Source organism: Saccoglossus kowalevskii, chromosome 11, assembly GCF_978046115.1.
Source record: "Saccoglossus kowalevskii chromosome 11, keSacKowa6.1, whole genome shotgun sequence".
NCBI lineage: Eukaryota > Metazoa > Hemichordata > Enteropneusta > Harrimaniidae > Saccoglossus > Saccoglossus kowalevskii.
Window position 1 is genome coordinate 14,729,904 of NC_140651.1, and position 24,359 is coordinate 14,754,262.

At 36.2% G+C, this 24,359-nt stretch overlaps 2 protein-coding genes across 2 annotated transcripts in view; both read right to left on the reverse strand.

The window, feature by feature from the left end:
* Positions 1–11,691, reverse strand: part of LOC100378324 (MORC family CW-type zinc finger protein 3-like) — a 37,597-nt gene extending 25,906 nt beyond the window's left edge. Inside the window, exons 1-3 of the mRNA XM_085504898.1 lie at positions 11,608–11,691; positions 11,421–11,493; positions 1,135–1,267 (exon numbers count right to left, since the gene is read on the reverse strand). Of these exons, the coding sequence (XP_085361024.1) occupies positions 1,135–1,267; positions 11,421–11,493; positions 11,608–11,643 (242 nt within the window). The 5' untranslated portion in view covers positions 11,644–11,691. The remainder of the gene's footprint in view (positions 1–1,134; positions 1,268–11,420; positions 11,494–11,607) is intronic.
* Positions 11,692–16,603: 4,912 nt separating this feature from the next.
* LOC144355641 (cytochrome P450 3A56-like) lies at positions 16,604–24,047 on the reverse strand. Its single transcript, XM_085505428.1, has 13 exons — positions 23,758–24,047; positions 22,779–22,872; positions 22,442–22,500; positions 22,026–22,122; positions 21,682–21,798; positions 21,426–21,517; positions 21,046–21,194; positions 20,704–20,831; positions 20,302–20,409; positions 18,736–18,956; positions 18,295–18,435; positions 17,963–18,125; positions 16,604–17,219 (listed from the first exon to the last, which is right to left on the reverse strand). Exons 1-13 carry the CDS (start codon positions 23,832–23,834, stop codon positions 17,136–17,138), a joined length of 1,530 nt encoding a protein of 509 aa, XP_085361554.1. The 5' UTR covers positions 23,835–24,047; the 3' UTR covers positions 16,604–17,135.
* Between the last annotated feature and the right edge of the window lie 312 nt (positions 24,048–24,359).

Genomic DNA, 24,359 nt, shown 5'->3' on the forward strand with positions numbered 1-24,359 from the left:
CCGCAAAGCAAGTGTCGCACTTGTTTGGCTTTAGCGGCGCCGACAATGAAACCAATGTTGCAATATTGTAGTAACCCGAACCAGGGAGAGTAGTTTAAAGCACGTTGTTTTGGCTTTATAACATTTTTGCGAATCCATAACTGGGGTCAGCAATTTTGCAACGTTATGACGAAGACTGCCAACTTTTTTACCATCTTTCACCACAGCTATTGCATTTTATGGAAATTATTCTTCTGTCGTTGGGAAAAAAAATCTTCCTATTTCAAGGCCACCGCGATATCCATATAACTTGCTGAATGGTAACTTTCACCATGATTGATGAACGAACGCCTAGTCTGATAAAAAGGCGATGTTGAATTTACCTCCATGATGAAACACTAGTAGTGATGTCATTCTTAGCCAATTGGTAAAGCGGATGCTTGAAGGTCAAAGATGATTGCCAGACGGTAAACACAAGCATCATGCGAGCCGCGACCCCATTTTTCTTGTGTCTTTATTCTGATTAGACGTGAATTAAAAGTGCCAAGCTACCAGACAGCGAAATCCGTGGATTAAATGTGCTAAGTCCAAATTGTGTGGGACGACATCGACAAACTTCAAGACGAAGCTATAGGGATTTTGTTCGATCACGACAGTGGGGCGACTTGGAATTTCAGGGTTTTGACTTTTAGGAAGATAGCAATGAACGTACAAATAGAGATCTTAGATGGGGTTTTTTCCTAACAGCTATGAACTTTCGTAATTTTACTGCGTAAATTATTATTGATCTTGTATGGCTGTTGATCCGGTATTTGTCAAAACCGGAAATAATTCACGTGTATGGGGCGTCGTGTTTGTCGACGGGGATATTCTAATTGAAATGAATCTTCACTGTCGATTTTTATTATTTTTGGTTTTAATATTTGTCACATTTTTTTTCGTTTTTTTTTGGCGGGGATAAGCGGACAAACGCCCACCCCTTCTTTTTGGCGATTTTCCATGTTCAGGACCCTGGGCTTATACCCGGATAAATATGGTAATGATGTTTACTGTTGTTATTGAATATACATATATGTGTTCCTGTTAATAAAACTTGTTGGCAATGTTACAAAAGCAGCCCATGAACGACATTTGTTGTCACACATGCTGACTCACCTCAACATTTTGTGGAGTTTATCCGGTAACATTCCAGCACCGTCGTCAGTAAATGACAGACACAATTCATTTTTAATGTAACGTACATCAATCCACATTTGCTTGGCTGAGACATCGGGATCATAGGCATTGTCTGCACATAAAAAATAAATATTTGATTTTGAGTAAATGAATCAATCACAATCATACATGTAGCTACATGAAATATTGAAAATAATGGCATTCTACATGCACATACCTAGGCATTTGTGGAGACACCCATATGTAACCAAATTCAAATATACTCTAGGCTGCACCAGAGTAGGTGACATTTATCATTTATTCATGACAACCTACAAATTAGACACTCATTGTTTGACCCTACAATGTACATGTATCTCTTCCCCCTCCCTTCAAAAAAAACACAAAATTACATTGTATCTGGAATTTTATAAAAAGATTTAAAAAAGATAAACATGAAACATTTGGTTCAGCATAAAGTATAGCTTACAAATCTATTAACTATTTGTAAATTTTTGTAATTCAGTGATCTTCAAAATTCCAAACTGGTTCCAAAACTTTTTTTAGTTTATCAACAATAATTTTCACATAGGTTGTAATGAGAACAAATGGCTTCTGAATGAATTATACGGTACTCATAATAGTACACACAAAAAGAATTTACACACCAAATATACAAACATTACACTACTACATGTAGGTCAGGATTTTAAGGCTATAACAATTGATTTACTATAAAATATCTACAAGTTTTCAATCATAGAAGCAAGATCAAGCATGAACTGCTCTGCAATCTCCTGCTTTCAGCGGTGCCCTCCAGAATACCAGTGACGAGGTCAACGAGGTCATGAAAGTGTAGTTTACCTGTGTGCTTTGAAATTGTGTTACCTATTGTATGCAGATGACCTGGCTCTGTTTAGTAGTACACCCATTCGTTTACAACGATTATTGAATAATTTGGCAGACTATTGTTCAAAGTGGAGACTTACAGTGAACCTTAAGAAAACTAAAATTATTGTTTTTCGGAAAGGGGGTCGTTTAAAAAACAGTGAAAAATGGTTTTGGAAGGGTAAAAGCATTGAAACTGTTTCAAAATATAATTATTTGGGGGTTATACTTTCCAGTTCTGGAAAGTGGTACCAGGCACAAAAATATGTTTCTCAACAGGCCAGTAAAGCACTTTTTTGTTTGGAAAAAAAGATACAGAATTTGGGTGGTGTGCCGCCTGATGTTGCTTTTCGTATATTTGATTGTAAAATCCTCCCAATTCTCCTCTACGGTAGTGCTATTTGGGGCACTCATTCTGATATTAATGATGTGGAGAGAGTACACAATAAATTTTGCAAATTTTTACTAAGTGTTAGTTTGGTTGCCACTAATTCCGCTGTTAGGGGAGAGTTGGGTCGGCATTATCTTAGAGTGTATGTAAATGTTGAAATTATTCGTTTTTGGTTAAAACTAATACGTGATGTTTCTCCACATATTTTAAAAGAATCGTATAAATTTCAACTTAATTCTCTTATGACCAGGGGGTAAGACTCTTTCTAGCCCAGTTGTGATTTAATGTGAATGGGATTTGGCTGGCCGGTTTTTGAGCCTTGTAGACCGACACACTAAATCACAACCGGGCATTGTACATGGTTCACATTTATTCACAACTGGGCAGGCAAACTCACAATTATTCACAATCGGACAGAGACTGAATCACAGTAAATTTTGAATGGTCAGGCATCAGGCACAGTAAATCACAATAGGCAGTCATTGTATCACACTTGCCTATGTTGCTTCACAGTAAATCTCAAACGGACGGTCACTCATTCACAGTAAATCTCAAACGGACGGTCACTCATTCACAGTAAATCTCAATCGGAGAGGCATTGAATCACAGTAAATCACGATAGGCAGTCACTGTATTCCACTTACCTATGTTGCTTCACAGTAAATCTCAAATGGACTGTCACTCATTCACAGTAAATCTCAATCGGACGGTCACTCATTCACAGTAAATCTCAATCGGACAGACACCCATTCACAGTAAATTTCAATTGGAGAGGCAATGAATCACAGTAAATCACAATAGGCAGACACTTTATTACATTTGACTTTTTGGCTTCACAGTGAGTCACAACTGGTCAGGTAAATTTTCACAGTGAAACCCAATTGGACATACATCGAGTCACAATAAATCTTGAGTGGCCAGTCACTCATTCACAGTAAATCTCAATCGGAGGCATTGAATCACAGTAAATGACAATTGGACAGGCACTAAATCATGGTGAATCACAATTGGTTAGTCAAAAGTTATCACTAAATCACACAAAATTATAAATTTTTACTGAATAAATAATGTTTGCTTTGCCACAAATGAATGCTATTACCTAGTATCTACAGGCTAAATTTCAACTATGGCAGATGTATCTTTTTCGTTTCTTCAAATCCTGCAAAATATAAGTGCACATGGTCAGGATTATATAATACTGACCAAGTCCCTGCTCCAAAACCCAACTTTCTTGGTAATTTTTTTTCATATGCCCCCAACACTAACCCCATCCCCCACCTCCTTGTTCCTACTCCATGTTTTTGTTCATGTCCCCCCACCCCAATGAGCCCATCCTGGTTTATGTTTTTTTTCCTCTTCCTCGCTGTCTTTGTCCCCTTTTGCCTGCATCTCTCAGTGTTGGTCTTCCTCTCACTGTGGGGTTTCTTCCTCTGCCTGTAGTGAGTCTTCTATCTGCCCATAGTTGTTGTGCCTGCACTTGGTCTGCTTCATCATACTGTGTCTCACAGGTTATGGTGCTTTTTCCTGTGGATACGTGGTGATATGGCAAAAAACAATCTTTGCACAGATTGATGCCACACTCCCTGCATAGGTACTTAGTAATGTGGTATCCTCCAGCCCTTGTCTTGCGCCCCATTTTTATACAAAATCTGCAGCTGTGGCCACGTCCTGCTAATTTCACCAATACATGGTTTTTGTATGTTGTAATGGTTTGTTCAGCATTTCGGACCAGTCGTTTTCAAGATGTATAACCACCTACCAGAGAAATACCCACTTCAGCTTGGTATTGCTTGTGTGCCATTTTGCTCTTTGTCACCTCCTTGTATATTACAAAACTATTGACCAGAGCAATATCCAAGAAAAAGTAGAAAACATACTTCCACCATTTCTGAGCCTGGCGCTGTGCAGAAAAGTATGATCTCAGCTGGTTTGCCCTGTCAACTCCACCCATATATTCATTGTAGTTTTCTATCATATCAGGTGCAGGCAGAGTAAATGCAACACGTCTTCTAGTCGTCTTATCCTTCACATATCTAACTACCCGACTATCTCCATGGCGAAATCCATCATGGCATGTTGTTAGGGCACTGAATAGTTTGGAGTCTTTCCAAACCACTGCAACCAATTCTCCTTTTTGTCTGGCTTCAAACTGACCCCGCTCTAAATGCTCTATTTTAGCCATGTTTGGGTTTTTTTTTTCCCCTCTGAGGCAAGTAGGAAATCCTATCCTTGATTGGCGAGTGCTACCAATGGTGAGTACAGCATGTTCATTCAACATGGTCATTGCAAGCTCTGGGCTTGAGTAATAACTATCGGTGTACAAGATGTGGTTACGTCCACCGATATGTCTAATCAAGTCAACACATAAATTGAGTGTTACTTTGTCAGCTCTAGTGTGGTCAGCTGCAGTTGTGGTCATGAACTCAATTGCACCTACATAGCTGGATACTGCATCAGCCATTACATACACTTTGAACCCCTTGGCCCGAGGTTTACCATGGATGAATACAGTGGGAATACCAGATTTGCTCCCTTTATAGCCCACTATGGCTTCATCAATTGCAATTTGTCTGTGGAGGTTGTATGATGAACATGACTTTTCCATAATTTCATCCATCACTGGTGCTACCTTGTACAATGGCTGTGCCCGTCTACCAGCATCACGTAATAAAGGCATGGATATATTGGCTGGATCCTTGTCAGCATCATTGCAGTGAAAATACTGCATTATTTTTTTAAATCTGTTACGGGACATGGTTTTGGCTACAAATTCATTTCTTAGGCTTTCTGTGGTAGACCAATAATCATTAAGTGCCATTTTCGGATCAACACCCATGGTTATGACTATTCCCAAAAATGCTTGCATCTCCTCATCAGTAACAGGATACCATGATACATCTTTTTTGCGTTTTTTATTTTGCTTCCATTCAGCATACTTGTTAGTTTCTTTGCGAAGTCTTTTCATTAAGCGATGAGTGAAAATTGTATGAAATGCATCAAGGGGAGTGCTATTCTCAGCAATGTGTATGTTTGGCCCAGGCTCAGGGCCAGTGAATGGTTTTTCTGAATGGCGATGCAAATGTGATGACCACCCCTCATCATCTGCATCATCATCACTGCTATCATTAGGATATTCCTGTGGCTCATCATACCTATATTTATGTGTCCATGTGTCTTCTATTCTTCTAACAGCAATATTTTTGCCTATACGTTGCCTGGATCTATTGCTTAGTCCAATATAGGGATTAACTGTATCCATATCAGACCCTTCTGATTCCCCTGAGTCACTGGGGAAAACAAGACTGCCAGCATCAGTATCGTACTCTATTTCTGTGGTCTCTGCTGCTTCTGTTTGTGTATTTACTTCCCCTTCACTATGTTCAGCCTCCCCATTATCTGGTTGTTCAATTGCTTCCCCATCACAAAGCTCAGGCTCTTTATGGTTTGGTTTTTCACCTGCTTTCCCATCACCATGTTCAGTCTCTCCATGTTGCACTATTTTAGTTTGGTTAAATTCTTCATTACCCGACTCATCAATGTCCATTGACTCTCCCCCTGTCTGGTGCTTGTCATAGTCTCCTTCTGAGACAATTTCCCCATCTTCCCTGTCATAAATTTGCCCTTCACTACCCTCTACCCTGTCTGGCTCAGGGACACTACTGCATTCATTTTTTGTTGTTTTTCTACTTTTTTTCTTCTTACGATGTTTTTTTCTCCTATGCTCACTCTCCTCTCTTTCTGACTGTGAGGTGGTACTCGCCATACGTTTTTCTTTTTTCTTCTCACGCCTTCTTTTTCTACTTTTTCTCTTATTATCTGACTGTGTGTTGGCAGTACTGACTGAGGCACTATAATTACCACTGCTTGAGGGGCCATGAGAGGCATCATCAGTTGCATCAGCAGTTGCATCAGCTTTATGCATATATAACCTTGATACCTCACCTGATCTGGTCCTTTTCCCCTCCATCAGCAGAGTATTTTCGGCTTGAGTAAGGTTTAGGGCTGCTAAATCTCTCAGAGTCATGTTTTCACCCAAAGTGGCAATATGCTTTTTCTTTCTCCTGGAAGGCACTGAAAATTTAAGTAAAAAAAATAATTGAAAAACAAGCTTGTTAACATGATTTATTTTGTATGTCTATCCATTTGTCATTTACTGTGAAATTGCTTCTGTCCATTTATTATTCTGTGTGATCAGTTGCCGTCCATATGGTATTTACTGTGAACTCAAGGACTGTCCGCATAGGCATTACTGTGACTCAATCAGTGCCCACACTACATACACTGTGATTGTAAACTTGTCCGATTGCAACTTACTGTGATTAGAATACAAGCCATTTGGTACTTACTGTCAATGGATGATTGTCCGACTGTGACTGAAAATGATATTTTAAATCCAATATTTTTCTCCACTGGATTGGGAAAATGCTTCTTTTTGCCACTTTTGCACACAGGGAAATTGACTGCACTCCTGTCAAACAACAACTAGCTCACACTAAACATTCCTGCTCAAGGACAGTGAAATTCAATCTGATATCATAAAAGCAGTGTCATATTCCCCACTCCCACATATGTTCACACTTAATCACTATAGGTCTAATGTTCACTTTTGGCTCAATCACACTAAATCAAGAGTGGTTTCAAATGAGTTGAAACATCTTGAATTTTCTGGTGATCACAATAAACACCAAATGGTCATAAGAGGATTAATATGGCAGGAGCAGGTGCTATTTGCTGGGCTTTGACAGTTAAAAATCTTCTCTATAAATATGGTTTTGGACATATTTGGATTGACCAATATGTAAGTAACTCTATTGCATTCCTGGAACTATTTAAACAGAGGTGCTTTGATATTTCCAGACAAGATTGGAGCTCTGAAATTAATAGAAGTCTCAAACTAGTAACTTATTGTAAGGTGAAACATGAATTAACATGTGAGAAATATCTTACAAATATTGGTCAGTCTTATGCAATATATAGAAATGCTTTATGTAGATTAAGGATCTCGTCCCATGTACTACAAATTGAAAAGGGTAGGGCCAGTGGTACTCCACGTAACCAGAGGTTGTGTCCTTTTGGCTGTAATGTAATTGAGGACGAATACCACTTTACATTAGTTTGTCCCAAATACAGCTCCCTAAGGTTGAAGTTTATTGCACAGTATTACTTCTCCCCACCTACAGAGATAAAGTTTATTTCATTATTTCAGAATCAAACCCCATATATACAATTAAACCTTGGTAAATTTATATTTTATAGTTTTCAAGTACGTCAGCTTATGCTTGAAGAGAACACTTAATTATGCAAATGTTATGTATTATGATTTTATATTTGTTTTTCTTTACTTGTTTCTGCGACCATTCCAATCTAATTTATTATGTATTTATTTGTATCTGTACATAAGGCCAATGGCCACAGTACGAAATAAAGATATATATATATACAAACATTACACTACTACATGTAGGTCAGGATTTTAAGGCTATAACAATTGATTTACTATAAAATATCTACAAGTTTTCAATCATAGAAGCAAGATCAAGCATGAACTGCTCTGCAATCTCCTGCTTTCAGCGGTGCCCTCCAGAATACCAGTGTTCCTCTGCAAGCAAGACTCCTGTATTTCTTCGTTGTGTTGCAGAAGCCATTGACTGTCGTCCATTAATACATCCTGGAACTGTGAGTTGTGTGAACTGTGAAGCAATCCCCTATTTTAGTGACTTTATTCATTGTATTTTCTGTGCTTTATTTCTTGTAATTATATTGAGAGGCACTAAAGCCAGGAGCTTTAACTCGATATTTTGGTGTATGTGTATTTCATTTCCAGTACTATTGTCTTGTCTACCCCATACTAGCAGTGAAAGAACCCCCTGTCCAGTGCGAGTTCTGTGGGTGGCCCTCTCAACTGCGATAAGCAGGCCTTACACTGTGACATGTTTTTTTCATGCACAGGTTGACCTGTCACTGTGATTTACAATTTACCATGATTGATACGCCAAGATTGTTGTGCGATCCTGTCAACATTTTACAAATATTATAAAGAAAGCATTACGGAGGTGATTTTTATGAACAGAATTGAAAGTCAAACACACTGTATACATGTAGTATGATAGTTTGGCATTTTAAAATGTAAGACCACATGATGTTTTTTTAAAGTAATTAGCAATTTTAATAAAAGGCAAAAAAAAAAAAAAAATACTTTTAAGGTTTGTGCAGATTGGGAAATTATATGTTGTATTACTTTAACTTTAATTATTATGGATTCATTTAACCAAGATACTGTAAATGGAAAAAAAATTGAGGTCACTAGACAATTTTGCACGATACAAGATTCCAAAATGTCACAGAAAATGAAAAAAAGTTCAAAATTTGCATTTTACACTTTTATGATGAGATTAACGCATCATTTCAAATTTAAAACGTTATTATTGAAATGAATCATAATATTGTTACAACTTGCACTCAGTAGTGCAAATTTGAATTAGCTTATTCACTATGATAACATGAACAATGATTAAAACAATGCCGTATTACCTTACCCCTACTTCACACTTACATTCTCACAGTATAGTGACAAAATTATATAATAACTGAGTTTCAGTAATCGTGATCCAATATCATTGAAATGAATAAATTCTGTTTTAGGTGAATGCTATACACAACTAACCAAGGAAATGTTATGTTTGATGTAGTAGTAACATGGAAAAAATGTTACGCGAATTCAAAATGAAAGACGCTAATGGCTTCTCAGACTTGTAATACAGAAAAATTCTTCACATTGAATAATTCGGGGATTGCGTTAACCCCATATTTTGCTTCCCGGACTCCAATAATTGAAGAGAGACCCAGTTTTTTCAGGCAAGCTGGGGTCCAATCTCTAATAAAGTTATTCAGGGTCAAATTTCAATTTCTTAAAATTTTGTATGTGGGACTCGTCTTGCTAAGACACTATTGCAAACCCTGGAATATTATTTTTAAGTGTTTTCACCAGACACGCGAAATGAAATATTGCCTACATGGTTTAATTTTTTGTCCCAGGTCTTTTACTCTGATGAGACAAATTGTCTCACAAAAAAGTAAGAAGATACAAGTTACAATTCAGAAGTGTAGAATAAAATTCAAACATGATAAATATTTGAGTACACTGTCTCATCTTTAAGAGAAACAAAATACTTAATTTCTGTCTGTAGTTCCACATCGTCATGGATGGGTAATTGTCTCTCGCTTTCTAACTGATGGCAGTGTTTTAAATTACTGCCCACCATACGCCCAATTACAGGCAACTATTCAGTCAGGCTGGTGAAAATGTTATGTTACTAGCCCTGTGGTCGGGTAGATTATTTGAGAAAATAAATAAAATATTACTTTTTACAAAAATTACAAAATGTCTACAGATGCATGATTGTTGTCAATATTATGTACCTAGATGTTTGATGCGACCAATTTGATCCATGCAACATGTAAAACGATCTGGGTGACGGTCACATTCCCCAAAACACGAAACCTCTTTTTAAAATGCCAAAATTTGTATGACTAGTGACATGAATCTTGACAGTAGAAACAAGTTGTGTGTTTTTTTCAATGTCAGCATATCAAACTTCAACATTCAAATTTTGTTCGCCAATATTTGTTAATTCCCAGAAAAGTGCTAACATAACAATACTGACATACTTGACCTATCAGATCAACGGAAGTTGTTGCAGTGAGTAGTATAACAACAAGTGCATCACATTGAGAGTTTGTGCACAACTAAAACAATTCAACAAAGATAAGAGGGAATGATAAGCTAATTTTGACTATTTTTTTCTAACACTAACAATTTTTATGCTTTTTTCTGAACATTTTTGTTTCCTGTTTTAGTATTACATTTGCGCATGTGCATTTAGTGTTTGCAGCAAGCTAAACACTTTTTAGCTCCATATTTAAAATGTAATGTTTGACACGAAATTTAATCTAATTGAACATGTTGTTAGAGCTTGTACTAAAAATACCTACATGCATGTGTTTAATTATAAAGTGAGTAGATAACTGAAACATCCAGGGATAACTGTCGTTTGAATCTTGTTTTGAGTCAGCTGGTGCCTCCCCCCCCCCCCCCATCTATAGATTATCAACCTTCATAGGTATGCACATTGTAGCAAATGTAAACCGTTAACCATTTTTAACAAATGAAAGCAGAATCATCATGATTTTAATAACATTGAACTATAAGGCACAATGAACATTCCTGGGGACTAGAAGATGTTTTCAGCAAAAATACTAACTTTATTTGGGAAATACTTATCAAAGTATATTATTGATTTGTTGGATTTTTTTCTCTCACTTTTTTATACATATTTTTGTTAACAATGAAACTATCTTGGTAAAATATAACTCTTGATACGCCCTGGTCAGAATTTTTGCACACCTATTTATAGCTAGATGCATAAACTTGAGATGCACACAACATGGTACATGATCAAGTTCCCTTACATTAGGAAAAATATGCTGCCACCATGAACTTGGTAAGTAAATAGCTGACTTTTCTGTCTTTGCGGAAGATTTTAAACAAATCATAGCTCAAATAAATAGTACGTGAACAGCAAACATACACACGCCCTATGTTCGGTTTCGTGTAAAATACACGATTAGCAAACAGCAGCGCAAAATTTCAAGATTATTGATACCTTGTTTGTTTTGTGGTTGTTTACAAAAAACACGGCCTTATTTCCGGGTATAGTTTCAGTCAAGTGATTAGTGAATGGACCCAGGCTGTACTAGATGTATAGCCTAGATAAAAATTGCCGCCCTGGTGAAATATAATTAAGGTCGAGTGTTACTAGGAGTAGGACGAAGACTGAATAGTCGGTCGCCCGGGGGTTGAACACAACGAGTTAGCAAAGGCGGAAGAGGTCCTGATTTTAACATCAATTGGGACTGTGTTCTCAAATCAAACGTTGACACAAAATACATCAACGATAAGCGTGAACGGCAGTCATATTAAAAAAACAACAACACAATTTCTACGAACCTATGAGTTCGGCAATTGCAGAGAACGGCCATGTATGCGATGTCGAATTGGTATGCAGATATTTCGGGGACATCTGAAAAAGAAGCCAGTAATAAACTTATATGCGGTCAGTCATACACAAGGAATTAATCCAGACTTCAATTGTTAAATATTTTCAAGAAAGTAGCCTCTATGAGGTCATACTTACCGCGCTTTTGCGCACGCCTTTCTCCATGTCCGCCATCTTTATTTTCAGTGACCCTTCGTTTTTTTTTATTTACCCACAATGCCATGCGAATGGTATTAATGAATCATGTCGATTGGACGCGAGACGGCGCTGTTACCAAAACTGACACTAAGGGCAGAGACTGGTTTACCATTGCTTTACCATTGACATTTGACAGAGATAATTCAAAACTCTATCAGTTTAATGGTTAATGCTCACTTGAATAGGCAGGTCAATACTACCACACTTTGCCAGATTCAAGCTCAGACTGACATTAGTCTGAGATTCAAACTTCATTCCAATCAGAAATTTGCAAGCAAAGATGATTTCCCACAAATGAATGATAGATGGCGCTATAGCCAAACATTTGTCTTGTCTTGATTTAGAAATTGATTGAGTAGAAAACATCAATGAACAAGAAATCGCACATAAAAAAAGAATTGCAAATTTCGGTGTAAAGGCCTGTCAGATTTAACACGTACATGTACTTGTCGTTTCTTGGCACGTACGGCCAGAAAAGCCAGAATTCTCTCAGTAACAAACCAAGTCTAAGTGGAGATATTTACAAAACAGAGTGGGGATCAAGACCGAATATACGTGATTCCGGAGTTTCATAATAGATGATTTCTATTTATTATTGCACTTTCAAATACGAAAAATGTACGATATATATATAAATATAATCTCGTTAAAGGTTATTAGCATATTGTGTACGCAGTGCGCATGCTTCGGTCAATTTGTTCCGTATTCCACAACGCATGCGTCACCACAGTGAGGTCAACTGCAATTTACGTTTTATGTAATTGACGTTCAGCACCATCAATTAGGTGATTGACAAACCTCATTGACGGTTCTGAACTTTGTGTTCGTATTCGAAGCCCGCACATAAGCGACACTACACAAGCTAACAAGCCACACCAACCCAGAGACTCCTCAGATAGCAACATATTTGTACACACTACCACCATGTCTTATGCTGTAATATGCAATTACAATTATTGTCCCCAAATAACACTGGGTTAACAATACCGTATTATAAAACATCATAATCGCTCATAGAAAAGAACAATACAAAACTTGTCTTTTTTTACAAATGCAGCGGAAATACGCAACCACAGTCAATTGTAGACAATTTATTCATGAAGATGTGCATATTTTTATTTTCATATTATTTAATAAGTGAATTTATAAGAACAATCAAATATACGTAAATGCTGCTTTCCATGACGTATATGTGTGTACTGCAACAATACGTTTCTAATTATTGGGGAGGGGTGCACAAAATTATACGATAATCATATTTGTTTTCAGTTGCAATAGTAGGTGAAGAAAAGTGGGTGAATTATTTATGCTTGAATTATTTAAGTTTTTTTAATGTTTCATATTTATTCAATTATCCATAATAAGTTACGAAGACAGGTAATTAAAAAATATATTAAGACCAAACTACTAGGTATAAATGATAGTGAAACTATTTCCAAATATTTTTTTCTGGAGATTAGATATTGACAAGCATTACACTGAGATGCTGACAATATTATCATGGGGAAATTTTTCTCCTCTGAGGGTCCTCCACACGTGTCAGGGGGGAATTTCGTCTCGTCTCTCTATCGCGTCCCCTTGAGGTACGGGATCGGGAAAGTCACTTAAACTTTACAGTCAAATAGACGCACACAACAAAATACGTTTCAACTGTCGTCTTAGTCGGTCAGTCGAGCACTCTATAAGACACAGCGCCCTGGGGAAAAGTCCCCAAGACTCACTAAGACTGACCCAAGACTCTCTCTAGACTGCGTCAAGACTCGCCCCAAGACTCTCCAGGACTCCGTCTGTCCTGGTGTACTCGCCAAGACCAACTCAAACTCTCTTTATTCACTTTCAAAACGTTAACCAATTACAAAGCAGTTAAAAGACTCTTCAATCATAAAGCCAATCACACTAAGTACTGAACACGTCATATCTTTTGATTAATCGTTCACTACATTAATAACTGCGAATACTAACTGTCAGAAATAGTAGTCCGAATAGCGACGGTTATCTCGTAATTAGTTCCAAATCACTGAGCCAATTTCCGTGCAGGACATCGCATAGGCCTAAACGATACACAACACATAACATACATAACACAGCCATTCACTCGTAATCAACTAATTAAGTCGATCAACAGATACGTGCAAACATTTCATCACAATAAATTAAACTTTCAGCACGCCACGAAGTTTGGTTTTACCGCGCACGCGATTTGAAATTCAACTTTTTTCTATAAACTGGAGACACGCGTAATGGCTATTAAAGGCCCAAGTAGAGTATAATTGCCAAATATTTGTACTACATCAATGTAGATTTCACAAACTAGACACAAAAGATAATAACCATAAAAAAACAAGAAACTCCAACAAACTATATGGATGCTTCGTCGGACTATAGACGATGGCGTTTCGCGTGAAGGCATGATCATAAAATTATTAAATTCAAGGATAGCAGGTGACACATATTATTATAATTTAATAAAAGATATGTACAGCTAAGTAAAACACAAAATAAAACTTTAAGATGGATTAACAGAACAGTTCTCTTCAAAGACAGGTGTAAAACGGGGTTATAATCTGGACCCACACTGTCTAATATATTTATTAATAATCTTCCGATATGTTTGATGCAGCTACATGTCACCCGCCAATTTTTAAATAAAATAAAGTCAGTTGCCTGTTGTGCGCATATGACGTAGTTATCCTCTCTGAAACCAAATCAGGTTTATACAAAATTGTCTGGTCAATCTCGCATCCTACACAAAAAAAATGGAAACTAACGTTCTACACAGAGAAAACAAATATTATGTTATTTAATAAATATAACCGTATATTAAGTAATTTAATTTATAAATATATTTTGCTATAAGAAAAAAACAAAGCATAGTTTAAAATATTTTAATTAATAGTTTTGCCAAAAGCAATAAAAAAAGGGCCAAAGATGCATATTCGACTCAGACATATTATTAACAGCACTATTATCATTGTTTGATACATTAATTGAACCAATTCTAGTTTATTGGAGCGACGTTTGGGAGACACAAAATAGAACACATGTGAAGGATGTTCATTTGATTCTTTTGCTGTTTATAATTGGCGTGAAAAAACACACCTCCATTATGAGTATGTATCGAGAACCGGGTAGATTCCCACTAGACACGTTTATCAAATAACAGTGAAATATTCCTACAATCGTGTTATAAATTCATTAAATACTAGTAAGCTGGAAAATGAAGCAGCCTTACTAAACAAACAACTGAAATGAAATGGTACAGTGTGATAACATACAAATATCAATCAAACTCAACCGATTGAGACAAACACTAACACTGCGACAACAAGTAGAATGACTGTGACTGCGATAAAGACTTTCCGTTTTCGACAATGTGAAATTAGGTCGAGGTGACTGTTTGTTAATTAAAATTGCCTACTTGAAACATCGTATTTGCATTGTGTCGAGTGTATTGCGTTGCTGACTGTAGGCTTTGAAGGTATACGGGTTACAAGTCTAAATATGGGTTGTACGTTACTGACGCTCCGATGCCCATATCAAAAATGCCAGAGTGCCTTTAGATACTCGTTGTAATGATTCACATTCAGGATGACTTTGGTCACTACTTATCCTGGTTGCTTCATGTTATATATATATATTTTTATATTTAGTGTTGTAAATATTAGGAATATTTCCTAATAAAGTTACTTTAATAAACTTCCGGTTTTTCAACGAGAAATAGTTATGTATTCATTATTTTTTACTATGTAGGTAGAGAGGCTAATTTCTAATAAATCTGTCATTTAGTTTTATTTATTAGATCTTTCACTCTAGTTTTCAAAGTATTCGACGACCCACCATTCCATCCCCGTTTTGCTGATTTTTTATTCTATTTTTCTGTATTGTTACTGTGTTTCTGATTGTTTTGTATAATCTTTCATGTTGTGATCGAATTCTTAAAAAAGTTACCGAACTTGTTGTGTATTCATATTTTTTTTATTTTAAGAGGCTAATTTGTTGTGACATTTAATTTCTTCATTATTCATCTTGATGACAATTGCTCGAGTAATGTGTTAGGCATTAGTCCTAAAAACATATGGATTCCGAATTGAATATTTAGATAGTGCAGACTATGTGGGTGCTGACTTTCTAAGCAGAAGTCCTCTCACTGAGAACTGAAGGAAAAATATTTTCGCAAAACATTTTTTGGGAAGAAGGTAATATTATGACAAAATTGTCACTTTTGATATCTGTTTAGTGTGGACCATTTTCCAGATGGCCTGCGAGTGGTGAGCCGTAACGGTTGTAATGCATGTTGCACGGAGTGGAGTCTGAGTGAAAGACTGAGTGAAGTGGAATTTTGGACTATTGGTAGTGAAGCAGAAATGTGCCGTACTGAGCAAATGAACAATTAAACTTGTTAACTTTTACCAGACATTTCGACAGTCTGAATGTACTGCGTTGCGTGTTCATGGGGTCTAAACGGTTGTATTAACATAGTGTAATGTCAGATCTTGGTTTACTGCTTATTCTTATAACGTTTATGCTTCGCATATCATTGTATTTGATAAGCGTGTAGAGTAGTGAGTGTGAGACTCGTAATAACGGCTCGTAGTAACAATATACATCTCAAATATACGCCACATAGTGATGTTTAGCTTCAAGCAACTTGTCATTCTGGAAGTACCGTCGAAAATCCTAATATACTCGGATATTGGGATAAACACTTATATTCAATATAACACCCTTTACTAACAATTGTGATTTTATTAAAGCATTAATTACTTACATAGTTGGTTGCTCTTTTCGGTCTACCTATATATATCAAGTATACTAATCATCTTAACATTATATTATTGTGTAGTTACTGTGCGTTCTTGTTACGCATACTTATTGATTTACATGTACATGATTACAATACATGTAATTATTTTGGCACAGCAAACGTGTATACAAATCGAGGGGAACAAATCAATTTAATTAAATATAATAAAACGATATTATTCGTGACAAAGTTTGTAAAATAAGGATACACAACAGTTGCATGCAACAATGTCAGCAAAAATTGAAGAATTAAAACATTGAAAATAAAATTATTTTTAAAAATGTCTGATTATCCTATTTGTTTTGTAATCGTAATATTCCTTTTACCTCGTTTTCAGAATAAAATATCATCATTCCATATTCCCCACTTCCGTAAAAAATGTCAGCCCAAATGACATTTCTACCTTTAAAATTTGTCAACAATTGATTAAATGTTAACGTGGCATAGCTCCCATGTCAAACAAGCCGTGATCGTCATGTTAACTATGCTCTGGAATGTGTATAATACACAGAACAACTTTATACGAGCGTTATGGCAACTATGCCATCTTTAAACACATTCATAATTTCAAATAAGCTTCATTTCATATTATATATTGTTTACTTTGTAATAACCTACAACTTTACAGCCTGCAATTCATAAGAATGAAATACGTAAAGTTACATTATATATCATTTAATTGGACCAGCTTTAGCTTTATTCCATTTACAGGCGATAACATTCCTTTCTTGTCAGCAACAGGCGGAATCTGAAGACATAAACAAAAATGTACTGTGAATACAAAATACTCGGACATCTTTTTTTAAATTGACGTGCAAACATAAATCTCAACAGTATATGAATGATATGCACATTTTCAGACACGATATACATCAGGTGATATCACAAATTGTTTTTACAGCGCTGAGTAAATCAACATTTGTACCTTACTTCAATTACACAATCGTAAAGCCCCTTTCACAATTGGCGCCTCACTCGTGCGATAATGTTTTTTTCGAAAATATTTTTTCCGTCCTGTTGTAGAAGTGTTGTCTTTGAGTCGCAAGCAATATATAAAATCGTACGTATTTGGGATGAAAGCTCAGGAGTTCTCGAGCTTATATTGGGGGTGAAAAAAAATCGTACAACGTTGCAAAGGGGGCAAGCCAGGTCTTCCAATAGTCTTAGGGTGGTACAACGGACTCGTACGACAGAACGCATCATCGTACGACATGAAAATACTCGTGCAACACTCGTTCGGGGTCTTACGAGTGCGTGCAAAGTCGCACAACACTCGTACTGCCTGTCGTGCAATTATTTTTCATCGCGTCAGTCGCTCAAAATATCGGAGCAGCACGGTTTTTTTCCCCGACCGAGATGCGACCATTTTGTCGCATCTGGATCGTACAATAAGTGGTACAACGGCTACAACGAGTCGTACAACGGGAAAAATTTCGAGTCGCAAGCCGTTGTAGTCTGTTTGGCACCAATTGTGAAAGGGGCTTTACATACCTCAGTCTCTGCGCACGTCTCCAACTTGTATTTCTGCAGAATTCTCACAATAGCGTACTTTGATTCTAACATCGCAAGACGCATCCCAAGACACACACGAGGACCACCGCCGAATGGAAGCCATGCATAGGAATGTCGTTTGTTAAGTTCCACTGCAGAGAATCTGTAAATCAAACAACATTATTACGAATGCGATAATTGATGGTAGCAATAATGCATATTTTTCACTATTGTATACGAAGAATATTTAACTTAAATAGACAACGTAAAAAACTTATTGTTCATAATGATAACCAGAATATTATTCAAATTATATTCAAATTTAACATCACCTTTGAGGGTCGAATTTCTCAGGATCAGGATATATTTCCGGATCATGGTGAATTGCCCAAATAGGTATGTGGATATTAACGTCTTTTGGGACAAATATATTACCCGAAATGACACAATCCTCGCTACATTGACGGTCTGTTCTAAAATAAAGCAACAAATGCTCACAGAATGAAATATTGTAAGACGATTCACAAATTAATTTCAATATTTCATATATATATATATATTGTTGCATGGCTATATTATGTTTTATACACTGTGTTATGATGACATTTTTTAAAAAAAGATTTACGTTTAAGGTAATTAATGAATCTTTCACATTATTCATTACTTTTCCGGCGACCTTTCAAAGAGTTTTGCGACACGGTTCAAAAAAGACATAACTAGGTCTGTTGTAAATTGTCCGAATAAATGAGAAGTAGCGAAGATAAAATATTTACGATGTAATGGGTGGAAAGATACGCAGAGCTTCGCAGCAGACTTGGTCCAAGTATGACATCTCACGTTGGGCATCATAGCCAGGATGATCGTGTCGTATCATTACGTCATTGATTTCGTCACGCAGCTTATCCTGTATATGGGGATGCGTAGCTAACAAATACGCAGTGTATGACATCATGGTACTCGTAGTTTCATAACCAGCTAAGTAGAATGTTAAACTCTGGGGGTTAATGAAATGGTTTCGTCTTTGGTTATTATAGCACACTGTGTTAATGGAATTTATTGTAACACTCGTTAGATGAAACAATGTAACATAGCATTTGAGATTTTCACCACACTGATTTAAAGGGAATTTCAATCTAAACAACATAATGACCCCTAAAGAAAAAGCTCCACAAATGTAGGAGAATGCAATTTACACTTTTTTTATAACAGTTTTCACTCTCTAGATATTCAACTTTTCATTGTTAATAAGTAGTCAGCCATCTTGATTCTCAAGCAAAGGATTATGGGTAAAGTATGACATCATAGAATCTGTTGTCAGAAATTGAGAAAATTATTTCATCTATAACATAAGAAATACTGATGCGAATTAGTTCAAATTTTCGTTGTACATATTACTCATGTATATAATTATAGTAATGGAAATGGGAATTTTACAAATACACATAAAGTGAAGATATTGTTGAAAACGTTAAAAAAATAAAAATCAATATTTTAGTTGTGAAATATAGAATGTCACTTTTTTGTCCCCTTTTTGCACTCAACATGTGATATATCACCTATATAACCTACTCACGTTGGTAAATTGTATACAATATAAGGAAATTTTAGCATTTGGTAGAAAAACATAAAAATAAATATTTTCAGTTCTGTTTCCATGACAACTATTTTATAAGCATGGATGGCACCAGTACATGTATGCTACCAATTTCTAAACTTTCAGCCAATTTGAAGTTCAACTTTTGAAGTTATAGATGAAATCATTTTCTCAATTTCTGACAACAGATTCTATGATGTCATACTTTACCCATAATCCTTTGCTTGAAAATCAAGATGGCTGACTACGTAATACTGATGAAAAGTGGAATATCTAGAGAATGAAAAGTGATACAACAAATCTGTAAATTGCATTCTCCTACATTTGTGGAGCTTTTTCTTTAGGGGTCATTATGTTGTTTGGATTGAGGTTCCCTTTAACAATAATGGAAATAGGAAAGTATTACGCAAAAGGGAAAATCAACTACAAGCCAAATACACACAACGCCATATTAATAATGTACAGAACAGTTTACACACATAAAAAATCGATGAAATTACTAGGTTGTACACATTGCCATTGTCAGAGAATAATCAGATTGTCATGTGTCGTATCCAATGTTGCATACTCAAAACAATCAACATGAAACAAATCAGAGATGAGGGCAAATGCGTGGCATGGAAATAAATTAGCCACGTGCTAAGAAATGAGGATAACTACCATTGCATAACAGCCCTGAAACAACAAAGAAGCAACTGGTCATGGGTCACAGGGCCGAATAGTAGAGATAACACGGAATACACACCTGTCCAAGTATTTCATTATTGGTTAGTTTCATGCGTTCCTCTTCATCTAATTCTCCTTCCTTCACATCTTTGTGAGCATTCAACATTAACTGTAGCAAGTCAATTCTCTATAATAATGGATATTTGTTGATGAATATTGTAATAACTGCTTCGTGATAATAGTTATCAATGGCGCTAAAGTGTTCTCGGGACTCGAAACCGGCAACAAGCAATATTAAATCATATCACTTAGTGGCTTAGTCGTGTATACCCGCATTTGAATTTTGTGTATGCAAACATACAAACATTATTTTTACGCAGCGAGGGAAAACTCCACAATGCGCAGACGGTAACGCGTTAATCTATACTTTCCGTGGCGACTGACATTCAGCCAATCATATATTAGCAACAAAAATACATACCGGATCATCTTGTGATTTTCTGAATTCAATCGTCTGATTGGTTTCCATGACAAAATAATTCATCAAATTATGAGGGATAACTTTCAAGTTGAAAAAGTCGAATAATGGTCGCAGAAACGGTAAGATAACTGGAACAAAAATACAACGTTTAATAAACAAGACAACAGCAGCACCTAGTCACCATACCACTTAAAACGTAATACTGACAATTAACGATTTTCAATTATTGTTGGTATATAGATTTGTAGTTTGTTTCACGCTGTTTATGGTTTGTTAACAACTTTGAAAATTGGATATAGTGGCAATACAATTTGATGATACACATTAAATTCGTATACTTACTTCGAAGGGTCAACATCAAGTTCATGTTCAGTTGACTCAACATTTGTTTCAAGTTTACGATGAATTGATTGCTTTCCTCACTCTGAGAGTCGATTTCTACACCAAATGCAGCACTGAGTAAACAGTCATTAGAATAAGCACTAAATTTCCTTTGAAATAAATTAGAAAGACACGAATGATTTTCAATGTATTTACATTATATTCCACAAATATCAGTTACTCGAATTAAGTTATTTAAAAATAAATGGGACAATGTCATAACAAGGAAAGTTTGTTCATTTTGTTGGTCATTCCCATCTTGTCATCTCAGAAAGCTTATCAAACCTACATTTCACTTGTAACAAGATGTGAAGTTAGATTGCTTGTTCGTCAGTACTTACTCCTTAAGGTCTATAGGTCCATCACCATCATTGGCACAATTACTTAAATGTGTCATCATGTTGTCTGTGCATTGCCTTATTAACACGGACATCTATGACAAAATTAAAGTCTAGATAAAACACTAAAAACAGTATCACTTTTTAAGCATTTATTGAAAATATGTGATTTAATAAATATAACAATTATATTATTATTTCACATCCATCGTTAATAGCCATAATGAATTCTAATATAAATATTATTTAAATTGATTACCAGTTTCATCTTCGATGTACTGAATGCCGGTGTCAACAGTTTCCGAACGTATTTCCATTTATTGTTTCTGAGGGCACCCAAACCAGAACTCAGAGGCTCTTGACAAATTGTCGCCGCCTATACAAGTGTGATATAAAATTTTTGTCACAGATTTGTAGACGTAAATATATGACAGTGTAATTTTCTATACCGCCACCACGAAAGAGTAGATTAATTATTAAAAGCGTATTTGTCTGAACCATGTTTTTTGAAATACTGCATGCATTGGTGGAGAATATAACAAATCGTAGCTTTAAAAATATGTTAAATGTTCTAACGAAACTTGATTAATATAGAATAATTACCCGTCTGTTTGGGAAACAGTTGAATTTCCCGACGAGTATATCCTTCAACATATCTAAGTCAGAAATAACAAGGTACGGTTCTCGTCCAAAATACACCCTACAAACAGAACAACAAATCACTAAAATGCACACGTAATAATGTCAGCTGATATGTACATGATATTCTCAGTGTATACTGGGCCTGAGCATTTATGAACGGCGATCGTACTATTTTGCGAATAGATGCATTAGTAAACGTCGGGCATTTGTAGACTGTCTCGGTCGATTTTAATTCAGACATCGCATCATGAAATCGATACTAATCTGAATAATACCTAAAAATTAAAATCATGACACTGGGTGGGGGAGGGGTGAATGTTTTAGTTGCAACTACATGATCACTAATATTACGAAACACATGAATGTCATTATCTTACCCATACACATAACCATATTGATTTTTCCAATTTCTGATCACTTCATGCATTCCGTTGCCCTGAAATAAACATAAGCACACTGAATTGCATTCATTGAGACCGATTTATTTACAAATTCTTTATCGTTTTAAATGCTTTCGCGTATCAGCATGTAGCGTGCATGGCACGTGGCGCGGCGTGCACGTAATCTGTACTTAGCGTGCATTTAGCTCCACTTGCCTTGTTCAGAATGTAACTTTACAAGAAAACTTACATACGATAAGCTACAATTGAATATTTGCATTTCAAAAGAATGTATTTCCTTGGTCAATATTTATAGATACACAGCTGAACGTACCTTGAACATTTGGAACATGTTGCCCACCAGTGGAGACGGTTTAGGACCTGCAATATCTAGTTGTTGGAACAAAGAATATGGCCATGTGGCGTACCTGGGAGGAAAATGATATAGCTGTTCTACATTTTTAGAAAATAAATCAAAATAACAACAATTTATTTGAAAATTAAATATTCAAAAAAAATGTCACATTCATCTTCTACTAAGCCAAACGATTATGCTACTTCTTTCCACTCCATCTTACACTATATCTGGTGACTGGCTGATTAGCAGCTTCTAAATAATGACGATCCTATTTTGGTCAATATGCGCCACCAATTTATGTTCTATAAATTTGACACGCGAATTTGTTCAAGCAGGTTTTGATGAAATTTCCAGTTTGCGTAACGACATATGACGCCTTAGAGAACGCCCTCACAGTGCCCATGTGAAATCACACCCTCGGTGAGGGTATATTTTTATTTTATTTATTTATTTTATTGAACTACAGCTACAGGCATAAAAACAATTATATACTTTACAATAAACTATTTCACAAATAAAACATTTATTTTCTAAAAAAATGCGACTTCATTGTTTTTAAAACTGTTAAATTTGTTAAAAACAAATTGTGTCATTTAAAGCGCCTAGCAACACGTTGCGCATCAGAAAATTTTATTTCGCAGTAATACTGACTTTGGGTCTAAAAACAAAGATACCGATCACGTAAGACGAGGAGTTAAGTACACTTGTGGTGGCACAGTTTTGGATAAATCTGGTTATTGCCATAACGTTGTTATTATGATATGAGTATTTTGCACGACGTAAATTATGTCCTGTTAAACCATATACCACAAAACTAGGGGGCTATATTTATCAAGGAACATAGGTGACACATGTGCAAAGTTCATTCAAGTCATTGAATGAGTCCCTAAGACTATTGAGATTGGTTCGTCGTGTATGACGTTGTGTGTAATACATCTACATTGCATATACTCACGTGTATATTAAGAATACCAACATCGCTGCAATCAGCCAGACAGGAGAGACGTACAATTCAAATCCCATCACCTCCATGACTATGTTATAATGACTGTGGTTCAGCGGAACTCAAGTAACGATGTCCCCCAGCACAGCCAGACTAACTGCCACATGTGGCAAGGGCTCGTCTTTTATACTTTATATCAGGACGGCGCGAACCGAAGAACATCGGTCAAGCTGACGTCACAATGACCGAACTTGGCTCAGAATGACGGGATCTCGTTTGCTAATTGTATAGCGTGAGTCATCGCCTTAATTGTGTACCAATAAGCAGGTCAATGGAGTGAACCATTTCGAGAAGGGTGGGTGTACTTTTTAGTGGGGTGCGCTTCTATTTATATGAAGATTCACACATAATTGCAATGACCAGTAATATACCACAAGTATATAAATGCCCATTACGGAGTTCAATATATCAGTGAGTCACGTAGGCTACACTAGACACACGCGTCACAGAATTACAGCCGCGGCCGCCATTACGATTCGTATTATTAAAATAAACAAAATATATCTGTCAAGTAACTTGAGGTCAATCAGAGGACATGGCTAGCAACTCCAACG

Excerpts from the sequence above, each read along its gene's own strand:
- LOC144355641 (XM_085505428.1), bottom strand. The coding sequence starts at position 23,834 with ATGGAGGTGATGGGATTTGAATTGTACGTCTCTCCTGTCTGGCTGATT. Across the intron at positions 22,873-23,757 it reads TTGGTATTCTTAATATACAC|GTACGCCACATGGCCATATT; the intron begins GTGAGTATATGC and ends TTTTCCTCCCAG. Across the intron at positions 21,799-22,025 it reads ACTGTTTCCCAAACAGACGG|GCGGCGACAATTTGTCAAGA; the intron begins GTAATTATTCTA and ends ACACTTGTATAG.